The following is a 22439-nucleotide window of genomic DNA, read 5'->3' on the forward strand; positions in this document are numbered from 1 at the left end:
ATCCAGCTTTTCCTGGTGGACGGAGCATAGGTGCTTGGCGAAGCAGTCTCTCAATCTATGGCAGGTCTGACCGATATACAGGAGAGCCACACTAGGAGCACCGGACACAGTCCCAACATGCTCACAGGCAAAGCATTGCCTCACCTGGAGGACCTAGTAATGAGGGAGGTGGTGAGGGGGCAGGTGTAGCACTAGCTCCACTTGGAAGGGTAAGTGCCAGAAGGAAGATCAGTGGGGAAGGACGAATGGACAAGGGAGTGGTGTAGGGAGCGATCCCTGCAGAAAGCAAGGGGGAGGGAAAGATGTTTTTGGTGATGGGATCCCATTAGGGATGGCAGAAGTTATGGAGAATTATGCGCTGGGTGCAGAGGCTGGTGGAGTGATAAGACAAGAAACCCTTTCACTGGTCAGGTGGCGGGAGAATGGGATAAGAGCATTTCTGATACCTCCTTCCCCTTTCTCGATCTCACTATCTCTGGAGACAGCCTATTTACTGACGTCTATTATAAACCCACAGACTCTCACGACTACCTAGACGATATCTCCATCCCCTTCTCTCAATTCCTCCGCCTCTGCTCTCAGGATGAGGCATTTTATTTTAAAACAAGATGTCCCCCCCACTCCCCAAAGAAAGGGGCTACCCTTCCTCCACCAAAGCTGCCCTCAACCACATCTCCTCCATTTCACTCATGTCTGCACTTACACCAACCTCCCACCACCCTACCAGGGATAGGGTTCTTCATCTTCACCTACCACCCTCCGAAACATTCTCCAATGGGATCCCACGTTCTCGCTTCTCTATCCTCCCCCACCCTACTCTCTGCTTTCTGCAGGGATCGCTCCCTAGCCTATTCATCCCTCTCCACCGATCTCCCCCCCACCCCAGCACTTACCCTTGAAAGCACGTGCCCCAACACCACCTCTCTCACTAACATTCAGGGCCACAAACAGTCCTTCCAGGTGAAGTAAAACTTCACCTGTGAGTCTGTTGGGGTCATATACTGTGTCCGGTGCGGCCTCCTGTATAATCGGTCAGACCCGACACAGATTGGGAGATTGCTTTGCCAAGCACTTATGCTCCATCAGGCAGAAAAGGCTGGACCTCCTAGTTGCCAACCATTTTAATTCCACTTCCCATTCTGATACGTTTATCCATGGCTTCCTCTACTGTCATGATGATGCCACACTTAGGTTAGAGGAACACCACCTTGCATTCCATTTGGGTAGCCTCCAACATGATAGCGTGAATATAGATTTAGGTTTCACTAACTTACAGCAATGTAATCCACTCCACCCCCAGTCCTTCACAATTTCCCATCCCCTTCCCCCCCCCCCCACCTTATCTCCTTGCCCACCTACTGCCACCTTCCCACTTTTCTTTCCTCCACGGCCTTCCAGCTCTTTACTTCAGCTTTACCAGCTCTTTATCTTTACTTCAGCTTTACCAGCTCTTTACTTCATTGCCTCCCCCTCCCTGTTTCATCCATCACTGTCTCCCGCTCTCCCATCTTTTAAATCTACTCAGTTCTTTTTCTCCAGTCCTGCTGAAGGGTTTCGGGAAGAAACATCAACTGTACTCTTTTCCAAAGATGCTGCCCGGCCTGCTGAGTTCCTCCAGCATTTTGTAATAAAGGTGGAATGATTCTTTTTTTTAAAATGGTGATATCTAATGGCAGTATTGCTCAAAGGAACTTGGTATACTTCTACACAAATCACCAAATGTTTGAACGCTGAATCGTTAAGCAATCATTTATACAAATAGTATGTTGCCCTTTATTACCAGATTAAAAAGGTCATAAATCAATTTTGTGCAGCCCTGCTGAGACCACATCTGAAATATCATGTACAGGTCTAGGAACTCTCCCCAAGGATGGATACACAACCAAAGGAGAGCAGTGATGTTTCCCCAGACTGATTCCAAAGATGGTTTGCCATTCAAGAGGTTCAGTCACACTATATTCTATTGGTTAAAAGGGCAAATCTCATCCAACCACACAAATTTGCTAAGGGACTTGACAGTACAGGTGCAGAACTGCTGTTTCCCCCCGATGAAATGTCAGGGAGTCAGCTATTAAAGACAGACGAGAGAAAATTTCTTCACCCAGAGAGTGGTGAACCTTTGGAGTTCTCTGCAAATGATATGAGGCTGTGTCACCCAATGGATTCAAAATAGAGCCTGATCTTTTGATGTGAAGGAAAAGAAATAGTGTTTACTACAAAAAAAAAGAGCAAAGATACATTATCGACCAAGATCTTATAATATGGCACAAGAGGCAGAGGTCCAAACATGCCATTTCTATTTATTGCTCTTATTTTTTGCTATTCCAGTCAGGCAAGAGTTTTGCAGTTTTCCATAAAAGTCATCAAAAGCGGGTCACTATTAGTAATCGATATCAACTAAGATTGCAATCTTTAAAAACAAATTTAAGAAACAAGTATAAGCCATTTAGTCCCCCATCATGCTTCTTCATTCATCGAGCAGCCCAATTTTTTTTTAATCTTAAATGCCTTTATAACTAAATTTTGATCTGTCATGACCCTAGTATCTAGATGCCAGGAAAACTACATCCCTTCATTTACCCCCATCAAGCATGTCATCTCCTATTCTGAAGTCTAGCACGTGTAGCCTGCTTGTGATATCTACACTGACAATTTATCATCTCAGAAACAATTTGCTGAGCCTCCATTATATTTCCTATATTACAAATGTATTCTACAATAACTTGTGGGAAAAAACATGGCAGATGCAGTTTCATGGAGCTCAATCTTGTGTCTTTGCTCCATATTCAAGCTACCTTGCAAAGACACACCACTCTGGATCTTTTCATTGCCAACTGCTGACAGGATATCAACCATCTTGACTTCACCACTCCTCTCTGCAACACCAACCTCACTGCTTCCAAATGCTCTGCTGTCTACTCTTTCTGCACTAATCCTAACCTCACCATCAAATCCATACATGGGGGGGGGGGTTACTGCAGTGGTCTGGTGGACTGACCTCTATCTTGCTGAGATCCAGCAACAACTGTCACACACCTCCTCCAACTTACTCCTCGAACAGGATCCCACTAAGGAGCACCAGGCCATTGTTTCCCACACAATAACCAAGCTTATTATCTCTGGGGATCTCCCATCCACTCCCACCAACCTTAGTTCCCTCACCCTGCTCCTCCCACCCATGTTCTACAAATCTGCCTGTCCAGGTAGACCCATTGATTCTGCTTGTTCCTGCCCCACTGAACTCATATTTACATACCTTGACTCAGATGGCATGAACAATTATTTCTTGAACTTCTGGAAATGCTCCCCTCACCTTTCACCATTCCCCCCTCACCTCATCTCCTTACTTGCCCATCACCTCCCTCTGGTGTTCCTCCTTTTCTTTCTTCTTTGGCCTTCTGTCCCTTCCATCATATTCACCCTTCTCTAGTCCTGTATTTATTTCACTAATCAACTTCCCAGCTCTTTACTTCACACCGCCTCAAGGTTTCACCTATCACCTTGTGTTTCTTCCTCCACTTTCCCTACCTTCTTACTCATTTTTTCCCTCCAGTCCTGATGATGGGTCTCAGTCTAAAACACTGACTGTACTCTTTTCCATAAATGTTGCCTTGGCCTGCTGAGCTCCTCCAGCATTTTGCGTGTTGCTTGCAAAGACCAACATTCTTTCCCTTTGCCTTGGAGAATGTCCAACACAATCTAAGAACCCTCCCACCTGAGCTAATTCTCTCTTCTCCCCAACATCCTAAGGGCAGAAGATAAAAAAAAGTGAGCTCACCTCTCACCAAGCTTGAGGACAGCTTCTAACCCACTTACCAGACTCCTGAACTGAATCGTACCACAAAGCCGAACTCTTCATCTCATAATCTACGTCATCTTGGACCTTACATTTTATTTATTCATCTGCACTTCTATTTTCAGCAATTTTTTTGCTTTTTTTTTACTACATCAAATTACTTGTATGTGGAATGATCAAGCAGTGAAAAGCTTGGGTGTCTCAGTACATAATAAACCAATCATTTACCACCTTAAACACCTACGGAATTGGAGAATTGATGTTTCTCAATGCCTTGCAATGTAATACATAAGAAAATGTACAATACTTCAGTTTTATAATTACTTTCTGAATGCTACTTCATTTTTAACAATATTAACACAAAACATGACATGGCTTCCTCATCTGAAAAAAGATGGCTTATTCTCTCAAAACAATCATACCAAGGATTTGTTTTGCTGGAGGAAGACCAAAGTCTTTTCTGAATTACCAAATACAATGGTGTTAGAAAATTTGTAAACTCTGTATAATTTTCTCTATTTCTGCATAAATATGTTGATATGCAGTGCCCATTTTCCTGCAAACAGTTTGCCAAATAGTTCAACTTTTGTCTCATCTGTCCACAGAGCATTGTTCTGGAAGCAGTGTAGAACATCCAGGTGGTCTTTTACAAACTTGAGACACGCAGCAATGTTTTTGTTGGAAAAGCAGTGGCTTCCTCTGTGCGGTCCTTCCATGAACACTATTCTTGTTCAGTGTTTTTCTTATTGGGGTCATTTGAAAAGAGACTTCAGCAAGTTCTAGAGATTTCTGCAGGTCTTTTGCAGTTACCCTTTGGTTCTTCACCTGCTTCAGCATTGCACGTTGTGCTCTTGGTGTGATCTTTGCAGAATGCCCACTCTTAGGGAGAGTAGTAACAGTTCTGAGTTTCCTCCATTTGTAGACAATTTCTCTTACTGTGGAATGATGAACACTCAGGTCTTTAGAAATGCTCTTGTAGCCTTTTCCAGCTTCATGCACCTCTACATTCTTCTCCTATGGTCCTCAAAGTTATTTTGATCAGGGCATGGCACACATACACTGATTTTTCTTGACAAGCAGGCTCTGTCAGTAACCTGACTTGTGTCTTTTTTTAATATATAAGGCAGGGCACTTCTCCAACCCACACCTCCAATCTCATCTCATTGATTGGAATACCTGACTCCAAATAGCTTTTGTGGAAGGCATTACTATCACCCCAGAGAGGTTCACATACGTTTTCCAACTAATACATGTAATATTGGATCCTTTTTCTAAGTATAATGTTTTGTGTTATTTGTGCTCTTATCTAGTTTTAGGACTTGCGTGAAGATCTGATCACATTTTAGGTCATTTAAGCGGAAAGAGAGAAAATTCTACAGGTTCACAAACTTTCTAGCACCTCTGCATGTTCCAAAAGGAGTATTTTACTCATTGCACAGGCTCTTCAAGAACCACTTCAAAATGTACAAAAAACTTTGTACATTGCTCATTTCACATTTCCTGCTTGCCACCTGGCCTCCTGAGAATGTTTTCTGCAATTCTTCCAAATTTTAGTTTCATTCACCCAAAACTTAATTGTGCTATTTTCAATTAGCTATAAATACACCATCTGCAATTTGTATATATTGAAGGTGAATTCTTAAACAAGAATTTTCATACACAAATTTGGACTATAAAAGTACCTGGATATTAATAGCCAGTTCTCTTGGGAGTTCAGAGACTCTGCCAGGACAATGGAAATAGTTAATAAGTTTTCTCTGCCAAATTTGACACCAAGATTTATCACAAGACCAATAAGTCACTGAGCTTAAAATAAGACTGGCTACATCCATTTTTACTGTCAACTGGAACATTTCAACCCATCTGGCCTGGCAAATTCTAATGTCAAAATAGATGACAATTTGCAAATACTGCTGTTTTGCTATTTCACTTGGGGGTTGCAATCAAACATGTCTTGCTTTAAAAAAACGGGTTGGGTCTCCCAAAAAAAGAGCAAAGCATCCAAATTCTTTCCAGTGATAGCTTCTTTATCCCAAATCTGCTCATACCAAGGCTAGACTCCTTTATCCTCCTGAATCCCCTGTTCCATCATTAATAAACATCAAGAATGTGATGGAATGATCCCGGCTCAGCTGAATGCAGTTCTACATCTTAGAGTCAAAAAGACATTTGGCCAATAAGTGCCTAGCTTTTTAATCTGTTCTCAGTTACAATATTTATGTTCAAGACCAAGTTTCTGGTCAATGCTGACATCCAAATTTAAGATGCAGTTTAAAAAAAAATAATCACAGATAATTGTTTAAAATCTCTTGTCGACACTGACTACTACTTAACAGTGTGTTTGAAGGTGGATCAGATATTGCAAGGTGGCAACCTTGCTTTTTCAACTTTCAGATGGAATTGAATATTGGTTAACTAATGCTGGTCTCTCAGAGACTACTATCCCAAAAACATTAATAAAGCCAGATAATTTGACTCAGACCCAGATCCAGTTTACAATGTTTTCTCAAAATTTTAGAAAATTATTAAACAATGAACAGATTAAAGGAAGAAGCATTTAAAATTTTTCAAAGCACATGTCATTATCCAGGTACACTGGGTAATCCAGTTCAGTTAGATTCAAGTCTAAGTGCCATCCAACTGCACATGAATACAGCCAAACAAGTGTTCCTCCAGGGCCAAGGTACAAAACTCATTTCCAACAGTCATACACAGCACAAGGCACATATAATACACAAGATAACAGTAAACATACAGCCACACAAGAAATATTATATAGCCCAAGTCTGAGTCCATGGAGCAAGAACAAGCTACAGCAGTCCACAGTGAACGCAATCCAGATGATTTTCTACCGAGTGAACACTGAAGAGCAACACTGATGCCAGCATGGATGCCGCGCCACACCATCTCCGCCATCACTCCTGGGTGGCTGCAATACGTAACATGCAGCATGAGGTCTAGTCCACACTCCCTGCTGTCAGTCCCATCAATAAACCCATCAACCAGATTTGCAGCATTTCACATTACCAACATCCAACAGGGTCTTGCAATCACAAGAAAAACAACTAAGTCAATCACTCACTGCTAGACCATGCACCATCTTCACTCACCATCTCCAATGCCTCTCCAGGCAGCAATGTGGTCCACACCAAATCCAGCTTCTCCACCTACAAGCAAATCACTGATGGAGAGGACCTGCAGAACTTTAAGTTCTAATGCTTAGTGTCTTGGTGAACATAAAGGAAAAAAAAACAGAAAGACCTAACACTTTTGGTTGGCCCTTTGGTGACCACTGCATATAAGCACACCACCATCTTAATGGTTAAGATGGAGAGAACATTCAAACCCATCCCAGCTCCATGGCCAAAATATACTGGACACCAAGTAATGATGAGAATATGCCCATGTTTTCAGAAAAAAACTAAAGAAATCTAACAAAATAGAATGCTTTGAAAATTACAGCACGGTACAATATGGATATTGCTCTTCCAACTACTGAGCACATCTACATAAAACACTGTCAACTGAAAGCAGTATCCATTATCAGAGATCTCCACCACCTAGGCCATGCTCTTTTCTTGCTGCCGTCGTTAGGAAGAAAATATAAGCACCTCATAACTTGCTTCAAGAACAGTTACTATCCCTCAACCACCAGACTCTTGAGCAAAGGTGTTAACTCCACTCACTTGCCCATCCATTGAGATGCTCCCACAGCCAATGATCTCACTTCAAGGACTCTAGCATGTTATCTAATGTTCTCGTTATTTATTACTATTTATTTGCATTTGTACAGCTTATTGCCTTCTGCACTCCAGTTGTTCTTTCTTTGATCCTGTTATAGTTACTATTCTATAGATTTGCTGAGTATGCCCACAGGAAAATGAATCTCAGGGATGTTACTTTGATAACAAAATTTACTTTGAACTTTGTTACCTCACTTGACCCCAAAAGGGATATTTAAATAGATTTAAAATTGGCATACAGAAAACAAACCAGATAAAACAATTTCTCCTCAAGTAGAATAAAATCACAATTACAGCAAATAGATCAGTACATACCACTGCATTGCTTCTGTTAAGCTGTAAAAATTAACTAAATGTTCAGGACTATTATAGCTTCAAGGTACACATTTTAAACATAATAACAAGCTGAACATGGCATTAACCTATTTTATATAAAAATAGGCTCAACTGTATCTGACAGTTAAATACACAAAAATAAGCATTCCAAAATGTAATGAAGTATTCATTTCTGGAAGCAAACAACTATATTAATGATGTTAGATTAATCTCTTGGGTCTCATTTATATTCACAAGGTTAATCCCTGATGAGATTCACCAGTGTTGTCAAATTGCACTGTTATGGATTTTGGTTCAATTCCAAAACAGTAGTTAACCATCAACATGAAAACAGATTGCACTGTATAAATTCATACATTTCCTATCTATAAGCACTTAACTGATTCTATTTGACATTGCAATACCTTAGACAAAATAAGATTAAAAATTAAGATTTCTTTGATCTGAATGTTTTATATACAGAATTTACTATGCCTAAAGAGATCTACATGCAAAACAATTTTCATCAAAAAAAGCTGGAAGCGATTCAAAATGATGCAAATTCTTCCTACAAACAAAGTGGCCACAAACAAATCACCTCACCACAACTCATCTCAGGCTGTGAATTTACAATAGTGGCGTGCATCATTTCCCAGAAGGAATTTTAAACTAAAGGAACTCTGCATCACTGCTTGGTATGGGGGGGGGGGGTGGGTATAGGAGTTGAGTGGGAGGCTTCTGCACAGGATCAAAATAAGCTGCAGAGTTGGAAACTCAGTCGGCTCCATCATGGCATGAGCTTCCACAGTCTCCAGGACATTAAGGAGCGGTGCCTCAAAAAGGTGGCATCCATCAAGGATGGGTTCGACGGAGCTTTCGTGTGTTGCGTCTGTGAGGCTGAGTCGGGCGGCGCCGCATGAGTCCATAGCGGGGGTATTCTCTTCTGCCACCGGCGTGGAATGGCGTGTCTGTCAGGACCCTGCGGACTTGTGGAAACTGTGTGGTGATTTCTTTTGAACTTATCGTCCTTTAACATCTTTGGACTATTTTTACTGTGCCCATGGGCTGTTTCTTTTAAATCAATTATGCTATTGTTTGCACTGTTGTAACTATGTGGTTTTGTGCAGGTCTTGTAGTTTTAGTTTTTGGTCTTGTTTGTCTGGTGGATTTGGAGCTCCTTTCTGGGGAACGCGCTAAGACGGTAGCACGATATTAATACGCAGCAGCCTCTCCGGACTCCGGATTGGGGATGCCAAACTTTGTGGATTTTCTGGTGTAGTCTGTTTTGTCATATGCTTTTGTAGTATCGTTCTGGAAGAACGTTGTCTCACTGCATTACATTTGTGATTTCTAAATGACAAATAAACTAAATCTGAATCTGATATCCCTCGACTCCGCTATCGTTAAGAGCTCTATCTAACTCTTTCATCCAGAGGAAACCTACGAAGTTCATGAGAACATACAAACTCCTCTATGATGGCACCAGAATTGAACTCCAGAACACCCAAGTTGTAATAGTGTCGCACTAACCACTATGTTACTATAGCAACCAATGGAGATCCTTTGCAAAAGCATTTGAAGTTTATTATAGCTAGGAATCACATCCATTCAAAAGACACTGTAGAAGAGAATTGAATGCACTTGATTCCAAAATCTCATTAACATTGTTTCACTTTTAACTCATCCACTCCAATCCCTGGTGAGTTCACTCAGTAGTTATGGCAAACAGATTCAAGGGGAATCTACATAAATTCTAAATAGATCAAATTTATTTATTAAGGGATACAGTGCTGAACAAGTCCTTCAGTCCAACAAGCCTCAGATCAAGCAACCAAATTGTTTAACCCTAGCCTAATTACAAGATATTGCAGAATGACTAATTAACCTACTGATCAGTAGATCTTTGGACTGTGGGAGGAAACCAGAGCACCCAGAGGAAACCCACACAGAAAGGACATACAAGCTTCTTGCAAAGGATGACAAAATTCAAAGAAAATGATCAAAGTACATATATCATCATATACAACCCTGAGATCCATTTTCTAGGAGGCATATTCAATAAAATCAATTACTTAATACAGTCAATGAAAGACTGCACCGAGGGCAGACAGCCAGTGCGCAAAAGATAATCTATGCAAATACAAAAAGAAAAAAGAAATAAAGCTAATAATAAACAAGCAACAGAGAACATGAGACACAGTCCTTGAAAGTGAGTCATAGGTTGTGGGAACAGTTCAGTGGTGGAGCAAGTGAAGTTATCCCTTTGGTTCAAGGGCCTGATGGTTGAAGGGTAGTAACTGCTCCTGAACCTGGCAGAGTCCTGAGGTTCCTGTACATTCTTCCTGATGGCAGCAGCAAGAGGGTAAAACCTGGTTGGTGGGAGTCCCTGATGATGGATATTGCTTCCCTGCAACAACACTCCATTTAGATGCACTCAATGGTGGGGAGGGCTTTACCCATGGTAGGCTGGGCTATATCCACTGCTTTTTAAATAGTATTTTCTGTTCAAGGGCATTGGTGTTTCCATACTAAGTTGCAGCCAGTCAATATGCTCTCCACCACACACCTACAGAAGGTTGTCAAAGTTTTAGATGTCATGTCATGCCAAATCTTAGCAAACTCCCAAGCACAGCGGCTGTCATGCCTTCTTCATAATTGTACTTACATGCTGAGCCCAGGACAGTTCCTCTGAAATGACAGCATTAAGGAATTTAAAGTTGCAGACCTCCTCCCCCTTGGAGGACTGGCTCATGAACCTCCAGCTTCTTACTCCTGAAGTCAATAATCAGCTCTCTGGTTTTGCTGACATGGAGCAAGAAATTGCTGTTGTGACACACCCAGCCGGATTTTCAATCTCTGACTGAGCTAGATTGGTGTCACACAAACCATTCGCCACTGTGGCATCTTAACTGATAGGACTTTGAGTGGAAGGAGACAGGAAAATGTACAATATACAACCAACTTCTACAACAATAAATCAGCAATTCAAAATTGAGGTTCAAAGGTTAATTTATTATCGAAGTACACAACTCTGAAATTCTTCTTCAGATGGCCACGAAACCAAGAAAGAAAAGGCAGCACGATCATCAACCCCCAAATCCCACTTCCATATACACAAACACAGAACAGGCACATCATTCCCCAAATCCCTCCTCTCACAAAAACAAATAAAAACAGAACATTTGTGATTATTCAGAAGCTGCCATGATAAGTGCACGCTTGAGTATCAGAATGTAAGTGGCTCAGCTACAATATTTTCTGCCACCAACCAACCTTCATATCAATAATGTCAACTCGGGCAAATTTATAAATTGCTCAAATGTTAAGAATCAGTAGTACTGTGAACTGACACTTTAAGGAGACAGAACTGACAGTGCACGAAAGAAACATTTCAAATTTTGGCATAGTAATTTGCTGTGTGAAAATATTGCTTAAGGGTTACTTTTCACAACTAAATGACATTAAAATTACGTCCTATTCTACAGATTTTGACATTTAAATAGAATTTCTTTAAATAAAATCACTGACTATAACTTAATCATTCACTGATGGTAAATTTCCAAGCAATTCTACAATGCATTTTCCAATGGTATTATTTTCTCAGAATCTTAATTTGGACCAGAAGTAGAATAGCAAAGGTAGAAATGGTTCATGTCAGTGTTAATAAACCTGATTCTGATTTTAGTTATGGATAAGTAGCAATCTTAATGAAATTGAGAAGTTGCTACACATTCTGACAACTGATAAGGTGTTCTTCCCCTGACATCATGCAAATATGAATGAAATCCACTAAATAAACTGCAATAAGTTTTGAATAAATGCCAATATTTACAATTTCAGAATATTTCAGCATTTTTGCTCCTAGTCTTGTCCACAGCATCATTAGCTGAAATATAATTAATCAAAACATTCTTTACTTCAGTCAAAGGCTTTTCATATCAGATAGCAAAAGGCAAAGTTATTCCTCTGGAGAAAAACAACAAGTTTCTATGTGTCTTTTGTTACACAGCTACAGGAGGATGAACTGCTTTTCCCAAAGAGTGGTGAATCTGTGGAATTCTCTGCCAAATGAAGCACTGGAGACTACACCAGAAAATATGAGACAAGGTAGGATGGATTTCTGCATAATGCGGGAATTAAGGGCTATGGGGGAAAGGCAGGTAGGTGGAGATGAGTCCACAATCATGATCTTATTGAATAGCAGAGCAGGCTTGATGGGCCAGAAGGCCTACTCCTGCTCACAATTCTTACGTTATGTCCATGAGTTTATTTCACAGGATTATTAGAAAGAAAACAGGGCAAAATTTCCTTAATACAACTAACATCAATCTCCTGACCCAAATGATCCCGGAACACTACGGTCAAATCCAGTAATTCCACTGCTCCTCCAAGGGCAGCAATACCAAAACTATTTATATTAAGCCATTTGACAAATTCTTTGCTGAAACTTAGTATCATTGTTTATGATTGAAGTAAAAAATTAACAACAATTAACACCATGTTGCATAAAGATGTCCCACTGACTTCAAGTGAAGCTTGCTCAGCCAGAAAAGTTAGAAAATTCACTGGTCGCCTTTTTCTATTAAGATAAAATCGGCCACCATCAAAATGATGCCTGCTCATACCATATTACCTCAAAATAATTTATCCAGAAAAAAAATGAACAGCAACATTGAGCTGAAAGTGTAAACCTCTACACACAAAAAAAATTGTCCTTCAATGTCACCAGGGAGTCTAGTAACATGGTGTCATAACATGTCAATGTCAGCAAAACAGAAGAACTGGTCATTGACTTCAGAAAGGAGGGTGTTGCACACACTCGTTTACATTAGTGGTGCTGAGGTCAAGGGGGTTGAGTTAAATTCCAAGGACTGAACATCAATTGCCTTGCCCTGGTCCAACAACGTTGACACCATAGCCAAGAAAGCTCACTAATGTCTACTTCTTCAGAAGTCTAGAGAAAATGACCACAAGAAACTCCAGAGAGCTGCGGGCACAGCTCAGCACATCAGAAACCAGCAACACACACTGCATATACCGCTGCTTCAGTGAAGCAACCAGCAAAAATCAAACATCCACCAAAAGCAGAAATCTTCTCTTACCCCCTCTCCAACCATCCCCATTGGGCAGAATATACAACAGCTTGAAAGCACACATCTTGACAGAGTCCATCTCAAGATACAAAGGAGGACTATCATCGTACATATGATACCATCACACAGAGCAACAGTGCACATATGCTGTTTTCTTGTTGCTTAGTGTGGTTCTGCTAAGCATTGTGGGCATGCTATGTTGGCGCTGGAATGTGTGGCGACACCTACAAGCTGCCCCATTTCACTCAAGTTCTGATGTGCATGTGATCAATAAATTTGAATAGAGTGAGGCAGAGTTGACTGTTGGGAATGGGTGCCTTTAGGTGATGTCAGAGAAATCAGCTAAATTTAGATCCCTGAAGTGCTGCTTGCTCACAAAGTACACTATAAAAAAGTAAATCAAGAAAAATTATTGGAAGGGAAAGACACTGTCTGCAAAGTGTTGCTATGCAAACTGCTACAACTAATTACCAAAGATTCAAATAGGATAAATCACCACAAAGCAATCTCATGCTGTGATCAAAAGCACTTTATTAGACAAACAAATTTCATTGTCCACAAATTAACAATTTAATTTTGACCTTCAGATAATCTTAATCTCTTTATTCTTTAAGCAAATGCATCTAATTCACTTATTGGTAGTCAATGATGGTTGTCTACAACTCTCAATTTAGTGAGTCAAGATAAACATTAAATTTTAAAGACCTCGGTCCTCTGTACATTTTTTAAATTCATTGATTAGTGCTAACTAACATACCAACATAATAAACATAGGGCCCACATCTACCATGTATACCCATGTGTTTCCTTTGAATTCTTATGTATAATAAATCATAGGGACGTTGACATGTTACTACTTCAATATTGTTTTAGCAAATATTCATTGTCAAATTGCTGAGATTTCAGTGAGATTGTTACTAATATTTGACCACCCACAATGTTGAAGGTGATTGGATAACTGCAAAGATAAAAATAAAATTGTTTCCCTTCTTTACTGAGAAATCCTTTGCTAAAATTACAAATCCACTGACAATTTCATGGAAAGGGACCACAATAACAAGAAAGATTCCTTTTCAAAGCACTGTCAAATGGAATACATGGAATTGTTAAAAATCTGAGCCCTTTACAAACATTAGTACTGACCCCAGTTGAACATGCACAGCCACTGAAGATGTCACTTATACAGTCAACTTGATAGCACCATACACTGATAATACAAGTGTGTACCTACAAAACCTTGCATCATTTCAAAGTGTAAAGTTCAAAGCAAATTATCAAAGTACACATGTCATATCCTACCCTGAAATTCATTTTCTTGCAGGCAGGCACAGTAGTACAAAGAAATACAATACAATCAATAAAAACCTTACATACAAAGACTGACAACCAACGTGCAAAAGATGACAAAGTACAAATACAAAAAAGGTAAAAATAATAATTTGGAGCTATACTGGAAATACTGTCAAAGTACATTTTCAATAACAAAGGAAATTTTATACACTAATATTTGTATATTGTTTTGAGTAACAGCTTTAAAGCAGTAATCCCAATCTTATCCCTCCCACCAGGATATGCTAAAAATATATGATGAGAGTCTTAAACTATATAATGAAGGTTATTAAAGCTTTAAACATCAACATTACCTTCCAATATTGAAGTAGAAGCATAAAAATTAATGGATTAGAGCAACAAAAATAAATACCAAGAAATGTGGTCCATATTAGCTATTGGTTATGTAGGTCTTAAATAGCTGCCATTTGATATTTTACCTACATTTACAAGAAATACTAATTTAAAAAAAGCAATAAACACAATAACTTCAAAACCTTCAAATTACGACCTTAAAGTTACCTACTAGGTTGATCTTATAACTTTGACGAATTCTACAAATTGGCCAAGTTTTATGTATACCCAACATGATTCCTTGATTCATTTTGTTTCTCTATTCAATTAGCCAGTTATCTCCAAACAGATGGTTGAGATTTAAAAATAAAAATTCCATAGTAATTAATATGGGGAGCTGTAGCTTATTAGTTAAGATGATAAATCATTAGAGGGTGGACTAACAAATGACTGATGCATCAATGGAGATCATAATTCCTTGTAATACCTTGAATTAAGTGATTGAATTAAGAAAGAAATGGCCCTAGGAGCCCTCAAGTCCAATCCAAAATCCAAGCTGTCATTAAATCAAACACAGATAAGCCAATTGATCACTATCCTCTTCTAAATGGCGGAATCAGTGCTACTCCATCTTCAACACCATTTAGTGGTGCTTGGAAGCACCATTTCTAAAAAAATGGCAAGCACATTGAACCTATTCTAGCTAAGAAAACCTCCATGCCCATGTAAGAATGGTTCAGTACATCCACCACTGGCTGTTCAAGCCAAGAACTGAAGGGTAAAGTACCCTGACTGAATTTGCCACAGCTGTGAATGAACCGAGACAAGTCCATAACTTCAAAACAGCCTATATCTGTTCAACACTTAGTTGACAAGATAATTGAAGGAGCAAGCACAATCCTTTTGGAAATGAGGTTCGGCTTTCATAAATAGTGAGAGTCTCTACCAATGTTAAGATGGAAAGATTTAAACAAATCTGCCAATTCAAAACTGAACGTCCTTCTGGTTTAAGATGACACTATTGAGTGCATGTGACAGCTCACTAGTCGTTCAAAAGGCAAGAAATTTGACTGAAAATATTACTAATAACACCTTTTGTGAAGTAAATTGTGGTAAACCACAAACAATGAAGAGGAGAGTGCAGGTGAAGCAAATCTAACAGATGAACCATGCTGGTACGTTGGAGAATGAAAGCAGATGGAGCGAGCCATTCAGAGAGAAGGCAAGGCAGAGGAGTTTCAATGCCTGTACAACTGGCCCAAGTGCGAGGTGGATTGTTCTGGGCACCAAGCCAATTTGGAGAAACTAAGAGCAGCTGTAGACTGGGCAGCAAAATGTGGGCCTGGACAGGATCATTAGGCGGTGTGGTCAGGTCTGGAGCCTTTCACTACAATGGTGCTCAGGTCCTAGTATGAGATATGATACTCTGTTTGGACAATTTAAACACTAGCCCAGATAGACTGGAAAGGCAGGGTGTCAGGATCAGAGGCAGGAGCTGATTTCTCTCGCTCTCCTGTGGTGTTCACTCTTCTCCATGACACTGAAAATATTTAGACTGCCTTTGCTGCTGTGCTCCATGCCTGCTAATATGATATAGACTAATTAGACTGAAGGACTCATTTCTGTGCTTTAGTCATGTATGGCTCTATGATGCATCAGGTAACAAAGCATCCAGCATGAACACGTTTTGGGAAGGTTTTGCACCACTTTTCACAATACAATTGATGTTCAGTTATAAGCATCTCCAAAGTTTCAAAAAACAAAAAAAAACTAACATGCAAAACACAGTAAAATTTGGTGAAGTTTATTGACAAAGCTATAATTGCCACGATGTTAAAAGGTTACACAAAAATGCACAAGTTCTCTCATGTTATCATGGCAACAAAATGGAATCATTCCAGCACTGGTGATGTAATGCATGTGCTCAATGGAAAATTCCTTACACAGCAGGCTTACCAGTTACTAGAAACTTCATTAGCTCAAAAAAACTGTTAATTATTTCTCCATATCTCTTACTAGCCCATAATACAAACACAATTCATTCTGAAAATTCAGAGACAATAGCAATGATAATTTTCAAAAGTAAGCAAAAAAGCAATAAATCTACAAATTTAATTTGTTCAACATTTCAAAGTTCAAAGTAAATTTAACAGAGTTCATATGGTTGCAGCGGCAACTCCAGAGCTGATTATCTGTTATTTGTGAAGCGGGTGCCGTGCGCAATCATAATCGATTGAACATGGACGTGGGATCACGGAGGAACATCAGGAAATCTCCAGGAAGACCTTCTTCATTGCTGCTGCTGCTGTGAGGTCCGGGACTCTGCTGGGAAGAACAGGCCCCCAGTCCTTGGGGTCTCATTGCCGATGGCCGTTGGCGGGGCGGTCTTAATACGCTCAGCAGAGGATGGTGCTTGGAGAAGCTGTGCCGGAGGCGATGGTCGTCGGCTCGGAGATTCGACGGACTCGGAGTCCACTGCAGTCAGGTCACTTTCGGTGTGTGCTGTGTCTGCGACGCTGGGTTCGACGGAGCTTTCATTGTGTATTGCGTCTGCGAGGCTGAGTCGGGCGGTGCCGTGGAAGTCCATAGCGGGGGTATTCCCTTCTGCCGCCAGCGTGGAATGGCAAGTCTGTCGGGACCCTGGGGACTTGTGGAAACTGTGGCGATTTCTTTTGAACTTATCATCCTTTAACATCTTTGGACTATTTTTACTGTGCCCATGGTCTGTTTTTTTTAAATCAATTATGCTATTGTTTGCACTGTTGTAACTATGTGGTTTTGTGCAGGTCTTGTAGCTTTACTTTTTGGTCTTGTTTATCTGGTGGATTTGGAGCTCCTTTCCGGGGAATGCGCTGAGATGGTAGCGCGATATTAACACACAGCAGCCTTTCCAGACTCTGGATTGGGGATTGCCAAACGTTATGTGGATTTTCTGGTGTAGTCTGTTTTTTCATATGTTTTTGTGATATCATTCTGGAGGAGTGTTGTCTCATTTTTTAACTGCATTGCATTTGTGGTTTCTAAATGACAATAAACTGAATCTGAATACAGGAATCATTTATACCCTGTGATTCATTTTCTTGTGGGCATTCACAGTATGTGCAAACAATAGAAAAAAATTAAAACACAAGAGAAAATCTGCAGATGCTGGAAATCCAAGCAACACACACACAAAATGCTGGAGGAACTCAGCAGGCCAGGCAGCATCTATGGAAAAAAGTACTGTTGACATTTTGGGCCAAGATCATTCAGCAGGACTGGAGAAATAAGATGAGTAGACTTAGAAAAAATGAATAATTGCACAGGATGGACAAGCAACCAATGTCCAAAAGACTAACTACAAATACAAAAAGAAAATATTAAATAAGCAATACAGAACATAAGGCAAAATCCTTGAAAGTGAGTCCACAGGTTGTGGGAACAGTTCAAATGTTGAAGGTGCATGAAGTTATCCCTTCTGGTTTAAGAGCCTGATGGTTAATAACTGTTCCTGAACCAGGTGGTGAGGGTCCGGAGGTTCTTGCATCTTCTACCCAATAGCAGCAGTAAGAAGAAAATATGGCCTGGATAGTGAGGAATCTCGATGTTGGACCATTGACACCTGGGAGAGAACATCCTACATTTAGGTTCTCCTGGGTTTAGTGCAGCAATTGTAAATATCTGTCTGCTAAAAAAAACCTTACAGCTCCAAGGACAAATCCAGGAAGCCTAGATTTTCAAAGCCCATTTTCCTGTAAGGCAAAGTTCTCCACACACCATTGTGAAATGTTTTTGTTATTTTAAATCCTATTAATATTGGCAATTATTGGATATTCAGGATGAGATCAACAGACTTTAAAGATAAAGCACTGAAACAGGGTCATTCAGCCCAAGCCTTTGCCATTCAATCACAACCACATGAGTAATTAACTTACTAACTCAAGTCTTTGGAATGGGAGAGGAAACTGGAGCACCCAGTGGAAACCCACACAGTCACAGAGAGAACAAACTCCTTACAGGCAGTGGCAGATTCAAATCTTGGTCACTGGTGTTGTAATACATTACTGCTATGCTACTGTGCTGCTCACCAGTAGAAGAGGAAATAGGAATAATACAGGCGTGGGGGAGAGGTGCGATTTCAAGCATAGGACCTACCTGCATTTTTTTTTTAAATGACAGAGAAAGTTTAGGAATTACTTCTTCACCCTCTTCCTAGCCCAGAGTTAGGTGACATTTTAAGCACCATCAGAATTTACTTGCTACCAGCTAACATTTCTGACCAGGAATTAATTGGGGTTCTTTTCATCTTTTTGAAATACAGTAGTCACAAATTATCTTCAAATGTACCAGCTGAAGATAGTTTTTTGAAAATAATTGAAAACAGCAAATGATTGTGATCACTTGACAGTTGCTGCACTCGACTACCAATTTATCAGCTGATTCAGCAAAAAAAAGCTTGTTCCAGAGAGCACCACAAGAGTTTTGTGCGTTCAGAGAAAATATACAACTACATGGCTCAAATGAAAGTGCTTTTGCTTTACACTAATTTCACCAGGAAGCAGATTGTTGAGTGGCATTCTGCCCCCCCCCAACCCCCATTCAATCATCATTGAATCAATACTGGGCTACTGTGGATAAGTTATCAGGAGACATAATAGAATTAAATTCTATGGACAGAGACGGCTAGGATCACCTCAAAGAGCCCCTCAACTGTGAATGCTCAAGCACAGAGCCTCAACTCTATCCCACAGCAATCTGTGTGACCCAGCAGAGCTACCACCACATGAACTAAAGCCAACAAGGCTACATGCCAAATGAAATGCATGGGAACAGACAGTAACCCTGATTATGTCCAAAAACTTGGCAGACAGCATCTTCAGTCATAAATTCACAACTCCAGGAAGAGGAGGACATGAAGAAAGATTTTCAATGCCATTAACTTGACAAGAGTAGACAAATCTGATTAGAGTTGTTACTGTGGAGCCACCTTGCTGTCTGCTGCAAGGAGCATTCTCTACCTCTGCTTCCCAGTGTCCAAACTGCTCAATTACTAGTGAGGAGTTCAATCTTCACAGCAGACTGCATTCAGAGTATCACAGGGAAACAAATCAACAACCATATCCGTTTTAAACCTCATGTCAGTCATCAACTGAGGATTGTAAATAATCCATCTCAAATTTGATTGCTTACAGAATTTCAGTTTGCATTTTCCCCACTATTGTATGTACACTGTATTAAACTAGAAGATCCACAACAGGCCACATTTCAATGCAAGTGAATGCTACATTATCAAGAAAAAACGCAAGTCAAACTCACATTAACACTGCAACTCACCTCCAACAAACTTCCCACAGGGTTAGAGCCTCTGCTCCAGAACCAAGATCATCTTCAGTCAAACTGCTCTAATGCAGATGACTTGTTTATGTAGGTTTACAAGGCCAAGCTCCAAGTCACTTATTCAGTAAAGACAGAACAGGCTGGACTTAGCACAAAAATCCACTCCCCACTATACACTGTTCTTACAATACAAATCAACAAAATGACAGAAAATCACACCAATCCTACTTCTCAGGAGCCACCTTTCAAAGGTGAAATTCCACAGGAATGAGATTCTACAGATGCTGGAAATCCACAGCAACATTTGCAAAATGCTGGAAGAATACATACCACACAGCATCTTTGAAGAGGAATAAATAGTCAACATTTCAAGCAAAGACCCTTCTGTCTGACCTGTTGCATTCCCACAGCATTTTAAGACCATAAGATATAGGAGCAGAAGTAGGCCATTCAGCCCATCGAGTCTGCTCCACCATTCAATCATGGGCTGATCCAATTCTTCTAGTCTTTTGTGCTTATTGCTCTGAAATCTTTCATCGCCTCCACTTTGTCAGAACAGCCTTTAACTATCTAATGCAGCAGTGCTCCTTGTCCTTGTGTACTTTGCTAAGATATGGACTGCACAGAATCAAGTTTAACATAACATGTTGTGAAATTTGTGGTTTTGTGAGAGCAGTACAGTATAACACAAGATAAATTATAACAAGAAACACTTAAAAAATTTAGTGCAAAGAATGCAAACCCAGTAGTAGTGTTGAAGGTTTGGTTCATTATCCATTCAGAAATCTGATGGCAGATGGGAAGAAACTGTTCTAAAAATGTTGTATGTGGTAGCAATGAGAAGAGGGGATCCTAAATGATGAATGCCACCTTTTTAAAGCATCACCTTTTGAAGATATTGCCATTGCTGGAGAGGCTAGTGTCCATGATGGAGCTGGCTGATTTTGCAACACTTTGCAGCTTTATACAGTTGCTGTGCAGTGGCCCCTCCATACCTGCTCACAGCAAGTATCTGAAAGAATAAAGACTGACTTTAACAAAATCCTCTGAAGTAAAACAAGCATCCCTTTTCAGGCCAACATTCAAGCCCTACTTACACATAAGCAGATCATACATAGGCCTGATATCCAAAACAGATATTTTATCTTGAGCTCTAACACTGTAAGGTGAGCACACAGGAAAATACTTGATGGTTGTTTTGAAAATGTTTAACATTCCCAACTTGTGGGCATACCTAGTGCACAAATGCTTCAAATAGAGAAGCATCATTTTGCAAGCTCTCCCTGTAATTGTGGAGGTTTCCCCAGGGTGCTCGATTTTCCTCCTCCATGTCAATGATACGTTGGTAATTTAACTGACTGCTATAAATTGCTCTAGAGTAGGTGGGTTGCTGAAAGACTGAAGTTGATAGGCATTTGGAGGTTATGGCTCAGATCTGACATGGCCCAAATCATAGGATGTAAAAATTAATAAAATGCAACATTAACAAAGCAAAATGGAAAGCCTAATCAACCCAAGTGAAAGCTAATAAGTAGCTAAGAGGTTACACAGTTAAAAAATGTCCCAGAACTCAATGCTGAACTGACTCCACAATCTACAGGTTCACTTTCAAGGGCTCTACAATTCAATCTCAGTATTATTTGAACAATTTGTCTTTTGCACATTGGTTGTTTGCCAGTATGTTATTTACAGTTCATAAATTCTATTGCATTTTTACTTTCCTGTAAATGCCTCTAGGAAAATGAATGTGAAGGGAGTAAATGACATATACATACACTACCATATATTTTAATAAATTTACTGACTGATTCCATCAGCTAAAGCTAAACGCAAATGCAGGTGGGCCCTGTTATGAAGGGGTTATGCTCCTAGAAATCCACTGTACCATGATTCTGTAATGCAAACTTCCTGCTGCATTGAACATGTTAGAAGCAGAGATGTGTTCCAACTTTTTCCTCTCAAAGCAGTTTTATCAATGAAAGTGACCAACTGGTGTTATTTAACAGAGAACAATATTGTGCATGGATAAGGAACATAGCTTATACAAAAATTGTCAAATTGTCTATTTTTAATTATACAATACTCTAGGGTAATAAAATTTGCCTATGATGTCACTACATCAATTAGGCAGGAAATCATGGCCAAGTCCCTCTTTTGCCTGTATCTTTCAGTCCCAGGAATGTGAACAGATGCCTCAATGCAGTTACAGCATGCTCTTTTTCTTCAACGTACAAATGTTTAGGAAATGGTGATATCAGGGAAAGGAAAGAGATTCGAAGATCAGGGTCCATGGGAGAAAGAAGGGGTAAGAGCAATTCAGGAAAAAATGGCTGGAAGCAGAGGAAAGACCAAACGATTACTGAGTTGGCCATGGCTACTGCAGCTCCCCAAAACGTGCATGAAAGATGCCTCATAGATAAAGAGCATGGCATCACTGAGACATTAGCTTATGTATCTGCTGACTGGAAAAAGCGTGACAAAAGGGACTCACCTGAATGAAGGCAAGGAGGTGCACAGGAGCGAGACAGATCAGTGGACTTGCAACAACACCCT

At 40.1% G+C, this 22439-nt stretch overlaps 1 protein-coding gene across 5 annotated transcripts in view; it reads right to left on the bottom strand.

The window, feature by feature from the left end:
- pias1b (protein inhibitor of activated STAT, 1b) overlaps positions 1–22439 on the bottom strand; it is a 200446-nt gene that overhangs the window by 138698 nt on the left and 39309 nt on the right. The window contains exon 1 of one of the 5 annotated variants that reach the window (XM_059952986.1): positions 10520–10610. The exons of the other annotated variants lie outside the window; for them this stretch is intronic. Within the exon in view, the coding sequence (XP_059808969.1) occupies positions 10520–10606 (87 nt within the window). The 5' untranslated portion in view covers positions 10607–10610. Of the gene's footprint in view, positions 1–10519; positions 10611–22439 lie in introns of those variants that run through there. 5 annotated transcript variants of the gene reach the window in all.

Source organism: Hypanus sabinus, chromosome 28 (assembly GCF_030144855.1).
Source record: "Hypanus sabinus isolate sHypSab1 chromosome 28, sHypSab1.hap1, whole genome shotgun sequence".
NCBI classification, from domain to species: Eukaryota; Metazoa; Chordata; class Chondrichthyes; order Myliobatiformes; family Dasyatidae; genus Hypanus; species Hypanus sabinus.